At 64.9% G+C, this 9,105-nt stretch overlaps 1 protein-coding gene across 2 annotated transcripts in view; it reads left to right on the plus strand.

Annotated features, from left to right (window-relative positions):
* Positions 1 to 3,869, plus strand: part of LOC111146213 (sarcosine dehydrogenase) — a 60,279-nt gene extending 56,410 nt beyond the window's left edge. For both annotated transcript variants that reach the window (XM_022501656.1, XM_022501657.1), the window contains 2 exons: positions 1,834 to 1,969; positions 3,252 to 3,869. In XM_022501656.1, the coding sequence (XP_022357364.1) occupies positions 1,834 to 1,969; positions 3,252 to 3,377 (262 nt within the window). In that variant the 3' untranslated portion in view covers positions 3,378 to 3,869. The remainder of the gene's footprint in view (positions 1 to 1,833; positions 1,970 to 3,251) is intronic.
* The last annotated feature ends 5,236 nt before the right edge of the window (positions 3,870 to 9,105 follow it).

The following is a 9,105-nucleotide window of genomic DNA, read 5'->3' on the forward strand; positions in this document are numbered from 1 at the left end:
AGCTGCTGTCCCGTGTCCAGGGGACATGGGGGGGGCACACCCTCCTCAGACAGGGCTTTGGAAAGAGAAAGGTGGCCACAGAGCCCCCTCCGTGGGTGTGGATTCAGGCCGAGGTCCCAGAGTCCCAGTCACTGCGCGGTGACCTCTGGCCGTGTTCTGGTTACATCCTCCCACTGCCCGGGACGTGGTGGGTGGGGGATGGGGGGGAGGCTGGGGTAAAACGACCCTCCCCACTTCCAGACGGAGACCTTGGGTGCCAGGGGACAGGGTCACTTGGCCCGGGATGGAGAGCCCACGCTGTGGGGACCCACAGCCCCCCTCCACCCAGGGGTGGCTTTGAGCAGGTCACTCTGCTCTGTCCTTGGGAGCTAGGCCCATACTGTCGCCAGATTCCACTTGGGCTCGGCGACTCTGAAGTGACACCACCAGGCTGGTGTCGGCCCCGCCACGGCGCCGAGGGAACCTGGGTAGCAATGGTCCCTGGCGGCCGGGCTTGGTTGATTTGCTGCTGACAGGAGGCCCCAGGTGGAGCCGCTTCTCCCGGACTTCTGGAGCCGACCAAAGACGTGTCAAGAGCTTCAAGGGGGGTGGGGGGCAGAGAGGGAGCGGAGCCGTGGCTTGTCATCGTCCTGCCGCTTCTCCCGGGCTCCCGTCACCTGGGCCCGCGTCAGGCTGCTTGTCCACCACCCGGGTCTCCGGTGAGGGGACGGAGCTGGGGCTGGGGTCTGCGGAGCCCCTCCGCCCGCTGGCCTCCGGAAAGTGCCTGCAGCCTGACGCCCGGAGCTCGGAGCTTCTGGAATGGCCCCTGCCACAGCCCGGCTCGCCTGCCCCGGTGATCTCTGCCGTAAGATCCACCCAGAGCTGCGCCCAGGAAGGTCTGGTCCTGACGAAGGACATGGTCAGGAGTTGTGGGGAGCTGCCCCTCTGCTCTGGGCCCCGGGCCACGCGGGGACCCTGGGCCTGTCTCTTCATCGGCCAACGGCACGTGCTCTGCAGCACTGGGTGGGATGAGAGAGTCGGGATGTGCCACGGACCCCCCGCCGGTCCCAGCCTTTTCCCTCAGACAGTCTCAGAGGTCACTGGACCCTGCCTGCGTGGACCCACGGCCACGTCAGCATCGGGTCCCAACCTGGCTCCCCTGACACGGCCCCAGACACAGTCCGGCTCTCGGTCAACAGCACCAACGAGGCGCCCAGACTGGCCGGTGACTTCCGGGCGCTGGTGCGGCTGTGATTGTGGGATCATCTCTGTGATTTCTGTTCTGAATTCCCAAAAATGTGTGGTCAGCGCTCATTCCTTACGCGCACTAAAGAAAAGGACATTTGCTAGATGATGCGTCATACTGTGAAAAGAACGCCAGGCAGAGGACAGCAAGCCTCGGGGGCATAAGGTTTTAAATTGCTCAGAAGTCAGTGAAGATCAGTGGAGAGGTGGGCCTTTCCCAAATACCCACGGCCTGCCTGAGGCACGGCAGTCAGAGCCCGGCGGCGGTCTTCTCCGCGTGGTCGGGAGCCCGGGCACAGGCATGCTGGGGGCGCTGGGTTGGCTCCGGGCCGCACAGGTCCCCCCTCTGGGGGCTCTGGGGCCCCAGCCTTGTGTCTTCCTTCTTCTTCTTCTTTTTTTTTTTTTAAAGATTTTATTTATTTATTTATTTGAGAGCGAGACAGTGAGAGCATGAGGGAGGAGAAGGTCAGAGGGAGAAGCAGACTCCCCATGGAGCTGGGAGCCCGATGTGGGACTCGATCCCGGGACCCCGGGATCATGACCTGAGCCGAAGGCAGTCGTCCAACCAAGTGAGCCACCCAGGCGTCCCTTGTGTCTTGCTTCTTCCAGAAAGGTGCCCATGTTCGGCCTGGAGGCTATCTGGAGAAATGGCCAAGTGGTGGGCCACATCCGGAGGGCGGACTTTGGGTTCGCCATTGACAAGACCGTCGCTTACGGCTACATCCGGGACCCCAGCGGGGGGCCGGTGAGTCGAGCCCCTCACCCCCAAGGGAAGCCGGGTTCCTCACCAGACGCCCCTGGGACGCATGTACCCCTGCACCAAGCTGGGGGAGGGGTGAGGATTGGGGGGCTCTCCGGGCAGGGTCAGGGCTGTTTCTGTGTTTTCTGTCTGAAAGAGTCTGACTTTGGGAGCTCCAGGCTTCTCTGCGTCCGAGGCTCGGCCCAGGGCCGGCACCCTCTGCACCAACAGCCTGGGGTGGACACTGGACACCTGACCGTCCTCCCAGGACCCTCTTCCTGTCCTCTCTGCCCTCATCCCAGAGGCGTTCTAGGCACGGGGACACGTGCGTCCGTGTACATGAACGTGTGCACACACAGACTCGTGTGCAAGCACGGGCACAGTTTGCCACGTGACCCCGTTCTTCCCTCCATGCTGGCAGGGGAGCAGGGGCGGAGAAGGGCCCCACTGACGGCCGGGAGGGGTCAGAGCCCAAGGGGGTTCTGGAAGCTCTTGCCAGACCAGCTGGCCCCAAGGGGATCCCTAGAGGGTCACACTGCGCGGGCTGGGCCGTGTGGCTCGAGAGAGGAGGGGAGGAGCTCACCGTCACGACACCCTTATGGACATAGCGGCCTGCATCGCTGGAGCACCACGCGAGCCCTGCAACCGCTGGGACACGGAGGCGCTGGAAGGCTCTGGCTGCGGGGCCGGGAAGCCTATCCATCTGGGGCTGAGCTTTCCCGCCTGAGCCGTGGCCGTTCTCAGAGAACTCTGGGCTACGGCTCCCCCCCCACCCCCAACAGAGACTCTAGAGGGTCATCAAGGAGGAGGCGGGGTGTGAGTCAGACGGCCCAGGCAGGGGTGCAAGGGACGAGCTGGACCTCGGGAGGGGGTGGGACGCAGTGGCTCCCACCCTGGGCCACTGGGGGTCCTGGGCCCCGGGCTGCCTGTCCCGCATGGCTGGGAGAGGAGTCCTCTACGTCTCAGAGCACGGCCCAGATGCCCTGTCCATGGCCAGGCCCTGGGTGTCTGTCGTCTCTGTGCTGAGAACAGGACCCCTGAGCGAGGCCAGCAAGGCCAGTGTGCCCAGGGCCCGGGCACACCGGGCTGTCTCCTGTTGCCCAGATTCCTGGGGGTCTGCTGCTTCTGGGGCAGGAGGTGGTCAAGTCCCACTCGGGGCCTTACCTGCTCAGGACGGCCCCTCGGTCCGGAGGGGGGCCCTTGGCACAGAGAGGCGTTTGCCTCAGGTGGGTATGAGCCCTGCACTCAGCAGGTGACGAAGGCCCCCACCCCTCCTCTCCTGTGTTAGGTCTCGCTGGACTTTGTGAAGAGCGGGGAGTACGCTGTGGAGCGGATGGGGGTGACCTGCCCTGCCCAGGCTCACCTCAAGTCCCCCTTCGACCCCGACAACAAGAGGGTGAAGGGGATCTACTGATGTCCGCACGGGCGGAGCCTCTGCCGAGCGGGAGGCCGAGACCTGCTCCGTCCTCGTGACTGCGATGCGGTTCCTGTCCTTGACTTTCTTGTCCCGTGGTCCTGGGGGAGGACCTCGTACAGGGTCTTAAGTGACTCCCTCAGTCCTTCTCTGGGCTTTCGGAAATCAAAACATCTACTGGCATGACCCTCCACCCTGCCTTCCGTCCCTGGGTCCTGGGTCCCTCCTGCTCTGCCTCGTCCCCCGCCTCCCGGATCACACCCCCAGGACAACGATGGCCACCAGGCAGCCCCAGCAAAGCTGCGCTGTGCGGCCCTGCCCAGGCAAGCCTGACCCTCTGGGGAGCAGAAGGCGACAGATGCGTGGGGACGGGGAGGACGGGATTCCTGCGGACACACACCAGAAGCAGCCAGAGGACTCGGGGGTGGGCAGGCCCTGGCTGATTTCAGAGGCTCCCACCCCTGGAACCGGTCCGGCTAATAAAGTCGAAGTCGTGGGAAGACGTTTGGGTTTCAGATGGCCTTCGGAAAGCTTTTTGACCCCTCAGCAGACCACAGGCCAGGGAGCTCGGGCCTCTGGCTTTGACACGCTTCAGGCAAACAAGCACCTGCAGCCGCCCCGGGTGGACCCGGCTCCTGCCCGAGAGGTTCTGGGGAAGCCGAGTGGACCCCGAGGAGCCAGAACTGGAGAGGAGGGAAGACAGCTTCCCGCAGGCCCTGCGCTTTGGCCATAGAGCCCTGGACTGGGCCGGTGTACGTGTCTCCCCCCAACACCGCCCGTCCTGGGAGCGGCAGGGGAAGGCTGAGGTTGCGGGGACCAGACCCAGGTCCCGATCCCACCCCTGCCTCGGGGCTGCGTTTGAGACAGGCGCCCTCGCAGGTCGCGTGTTCGCTTCTCCGCTGGGGAGAAATAACCCTGATCTCTCCGGGAGGGGCACTGGTCACACGTGGGCAAGGCCACGGAGCATCCCCCCGAGCTCTTCTGCTGTGTCCCCACTGGCGGCAGGAAGGTCCAGGCCGGGCTGCGGCCCCAGGCTCGCTGCCTCGGCGGCTCGGGATGGGCCAGATGGCCGGCACCTCCAAGTGCCCCAGGGCCCGTTCCTACTCCCAGTCCAGACACCTGTTGCCCCGCCTGTTCTCAAAGGTTCTGCTGGACAAGGAGCAGCAAGCGCTTGCTGTCAGGAATTCCGGGCAAACAGGGCTGAGCTTGGCTGGGAGTCAAGACAAGGAGACAGGGGCTCCCGTGCCCTCGGACTCCACCTGTATGCCGGCCTCAGCAGCCCCGGAGCTCACGGGGCCCAGGGCGTGTGGGCTGTGCCCCTCCTCAGGGCAGGTGGAAAGCCCCCCACCTACGTGACGGTCTTGCTGGTTCCCGCCTGTCCGGCAGGTTGCACTGGCCTGTCAGAGATGGCTCGGGTTCCAGATCCCCACACACAGCCCCGGCCTGGGCGTCAGAGAGGCCGGCAGGTCCCCTCTGGTCTCAGGGCTAAGTTGGGGAGGGACCCTGCGGGCAGGGATGATGCCTGCCTTCCCAGTGAGGACCAAGGGCCTGGCGGGAGAACGCCCAGGCGGGAGGGGGGTAGAGGGGGAGCGCTCCGTCCGCTTCTGGGTGCCTCACGTGCTGGGAGTTGGCACGGGCCCTCCTCCCTCCGGCATGGTGGACGGAGGGGACAATGCAAGCTTTAGGGAAAGAGAGGCACCAGAAACATACCCAAAATGATTGTAGACAGTGAGCCCATCATGTGCTAAGGTCCTGGGGTGGGCTTGACCTGTCCTGTGCCCCAGGCTAGTGTCCTTCCTCACCTGGGCCTCAGCCATCCCGTTTGCAAAGGGGAGTGGGGGAGGGGGCAGAGTCCTCAGGCTCCCTGCTTTGCCTCTGCTCAGGAGGCCCCCAGCGGGCCTCCTGCCTGCTCCAGTGGAGCCAGCCCGATCTAGCCCAGACTGAGAGGGCGCTCTGGGAGGGCGCTCCAGGAGAGGACGCACAAGAGGCCGGAGGGCTTGCCCGAGGCCCCCAGCATGTTCCGACCCCTGTCACTGGGGGAGAGGCGGGTGGCTGGGCCATCTCAGCGGCAGACCACTGGGAGCCCTGGGACCCCCGTGGGGCCCCCACTCCTCTGAGCCCTCACACGGGCCCACGGGTAGGAGATGCTGGGGTGTCCTGTGAGCCCCGAGGAGGGAGCCGAGGCTGTGGGCCATGACGGGCTCAGCAGAGCGGGGCCGCCACAGCCACCATCAACCCAGCGCGGCAGCCAGCTGCTTCCACCCACTGGGGCAGGAGGGCTGCCAGCCGCTGCCTCATGGCTGGCTCCCCGGGCTGAGCCCCGCAGGCCCCCACGCCCCCAGCGCGAGCTGCTTTCCGTTCCTCCTGCTCTCTCTCTGCTTTGTTCTCCCTGTGTTCCCATCCCCCCAAATTAAAGGCCTAAAGCCCCAGGCTCCCCAGCGAACGTGCTAGCCCTCTGCTAGCCCTCTGCATGCCGGGCAAACTCAGGAGCCCCTCTCTGACCCAGGGCTCCGAAGGCCAGGCCAGGGGGCAGGGCTTCGACCGGCCCGGGGATGACCGCCCCTTCGACTGGCCAGCACCCAGGGATCCCTCAGCAGCTGCCACCTTGGGCCCTACCAGATGAGGAAGGAGCCGGAGCAAAGCCCAGGACAAAGCTCTCATTCCTGACTGGGGAGGAGGACAGAGGGCAAAGGTCCCCAAAGAGAGGCAGACACCCCGGGACACAGGATAGGGGGTGGGGAGACAGAGTGAGCCTCTGGGCTTTGGGCTGAGCTCAGGGAGGCGTCCCCATGTGGCAGTCTGTGAGGATGTTCCGGTGACTCTCCTGAGTCCGTCCGGAGCCCAACCCCGTGCTGCCCCCCCCGGCTCCCCCCGCCACCCCACAGCCACACCTCACCCCTGGTTATTACGCCGGCCTCCCCTGCCCGCTGGCTCCCCACTGCAGCCTCTCTGGCACCCACGTCTCCTGCCGCCCCTGCCCACTCAGCTCAGCCACACCAGCTTCCTCCCGGTTCCCCACCTCAGGCCCTTTGCACAGCTGTTCTGTGGCCAGAAGTTCCTCCCCAGATACCCACGGGACTCACCTTCTCACCTCTGTTGGGATTTTAACTTACGTCACTTTCTCCTTTCTGGACAGGGCTGCCCCCAATGTCCCTAACGCCTCCCTCCCGCACTCCCTCAGCTCACTGCGTCTGCGTACGGTATGCTTCCGAAGTGTTTGTTGACTGTGTGTGTTCCCTACTGGAATGTAAGCGAGGGCACCCCGGATCCAGCCCCAGAGCCCACCACAGGGCCTGCTCCCTGGCTGGGACTGGATGAGTATGTCAGACCGGAGGAAGGAGAGGGGACTGGAGTGGGGAGACCCAGGACTGGAAGGACGAGGGGACAGTGGGGCCACCTCGGGGGCCATTGTGATGGTCCTGGGTCCATTTTGGGCCCAGAACTCTGGTTTTCATGAGAATGTATGCTGAGGGCAGCTCCTAGACCCCACTTAAGCTGGGTTTTCAAGGGGTGGGGCACAACCCAGCCCCTCTGAAGTTCCAAAGCAGGGAGCGAGGGCCTCCTGGATTCTCGTCTAGAATCTTCCCTTGAAGGCTCCCCACGTCCCTGTCAGGAATGTTCCACAAAAGCAGAAGTTTCTGGCCTGGGACTCCTGGGACGCCGCGGGCTGCCTTCCATCCAGAGCCTCCAGAAAGTGCAGGGAAGTGTGGCGTGTGTGCGTGAGGCCGGGTGGGTGTGTGGGAGAAAACAGGACAAACGCTGTGTGTCCCAGGGAGACCGTTCGTGGTTTCCAGTGTTTGTTACCGGGGCAGGAGGGGACAAAAGGGGGGCTGTTCTGCAACGAGGAGAACCTTTGTCTTTCACTGCAGTGGAAAAGGTGGGAGCCCGCACGGATCCCTGAGGCTCTGTGTCTCCATCTGCACGACAGGAAGGGTGGGACGGGACCAAGACATCCTTTGACAGCTGCGGCAGGGAGGGGAGCAGAGTGTTGGGTGCCCGTCCACGCCCAGCATTCGGAGGCCGGTGGTCACGATGGGGCGTGCTGCTGATGCCTCGCGCGGGACGTGAGTGGGGGGCCCCCGAGGCCAGACCTTCCATAGTGTGAAGGGCAATTCTTAGCTGTGGAGACTGGCCCTGCCAAAATGCCCCTGTGGAAAATCCTGGCCCCCTGCAGTGGTCCAGCTTCTCTGTGCAGAGCGAGCCAGAGCCGGCCCACGGCAGCCCATCGGGTACGTGCGCCTCCCACGCCCACGCAGCCCCAGGGCAGCACCGCCCCGCGGAACTTGCCCCGATGAGGAAGTCGGTGTGCTGGGTCTGTGCTGGGTACTGTAGCCGTCAGGACCACAGGTAGCCATGGAGTGTTGGGAGTGTGGCAGGTGTGACCGAGAACCTGAATGTTTCCTTTTATAGCATGTTAATCCGCTGAAAATCAGGCTTGAACGGCTGATGGCCACTGGGCAGCACACTGGGGCTGGCCCAGGCAGACCCACCTTCTCTGGTTGGAGCCTGAGGACTGAGAAGGCCTCCCCACCCCCCACTTCCAGCCCCTCCCAACATTGATCCTGGGTGAGCACGCCTCAGCCTGGGACTCAGAGCCCTTCACTATGATGGGTCCCTCCCATCTACCCTGGTAGCCCCTGCCCCTCAAAGGTCAGCAAGGGAGACAGGCCCAGAGAGGGAAAGCAACTTGCCCGGGGCCGCACAGCAGAGAGAGGAACGGGAAGGCAGGCTGCTCGACCCTCACTCTTCCCCAACAGCTGTTCAGAAGAGCCTGGAGAGTCCCTGCAGGGGGTGGGTGGGAACAAAGTGATGGTGGCCAGGAGGGGCTCAGTGGGTGTGGTTGGCCCAACGTGGCCTGCAGGTCTCCCTGGTACCCCTTCCCACAGCCCTGGGCCGACCAGGACCCTTGTCCCGGCTGGCAGTCACCCTGGTCAGAGGCAAGGGGTCCTGCCGGGCCTGCAGATGAAGGCCCAAGGCTGGATGTGCTCTGGGCCACGGTCCCAAGGCCTGCGCTTGTGGGGAGGGGCCTCTCCTGCACCTGTCACCCGAAGCGATAAAGAAGATGGAGGGCCGGCCGGCTGTCCCACCTCCGCCCGGGCGGCGTTTCACAGCGATCACGCCGCGTGACTTACAGCGCGGGAAGCCGTGATTTACACGACGCAGTGCAGCGTGTCTGGGCCCGTTTGGCCGCGTCTGTGATGGAGTGGGTCTTGGGAGAGGCGGCCGCTCAGCGGCCGTTATCCGAGGGGGGACCAGGGGTCCATCCATCAGCCTCTCGCCGCCCCCCCCCGGAGGCTGGGCGGCATTTTTGCTGAACTGGCGGAACACAGTCGCATCCGTTACTCCCTCCAGAAACCATCAAGGAGACAAACTTGGCCTTAAATGGAAGGCAGCTCAGAGGGGATGGAGGTGGAGGCCGTCCCGGGAAGCATGAGGCCTGCTCCAGCTCGGCCGCGGGGCAGGGCGCCTGCTGTGGAAAGGCGGCTCCGACTCGGCCTTCTCCCACGGGGGCAGCGCCACCTGTGCCGGCCAGCCCGGAGCACCGGCCCACGGGGCAGCGTTACAGCCTCGCGCACGCCGCCGGCATGGGTCCCATGGGGTAGAGGAGGAAGCCGAGGGCCAGGGAGGTGGGTGTTGTAGCAAGACGGAGGCACAGCACTTCTCACGCAGGCCCGAGGCCGGAGCCGGGTCTACCCACTTGTCCCACCGCCGGCGGGACCGATGATCT

The sequence above is a fragment of the Enhydra lutris genome, unplaced genomic scaffold, assembly GCF_002288905.1.
Source record: "Enhydra lutris kenyoni isolate GAN:26980312 unplaced genomic scaffold, ASM228890v2 scaffoldscaffold13, whole genome shotgun sequence".
Classification (NCBI taxonomy): domain Eukaryota; kingdom Metazoa; phylum Chordata; class Mammalia; order Carnivora; family Mustelidae; genus Enhydra; species Enhydra lutris.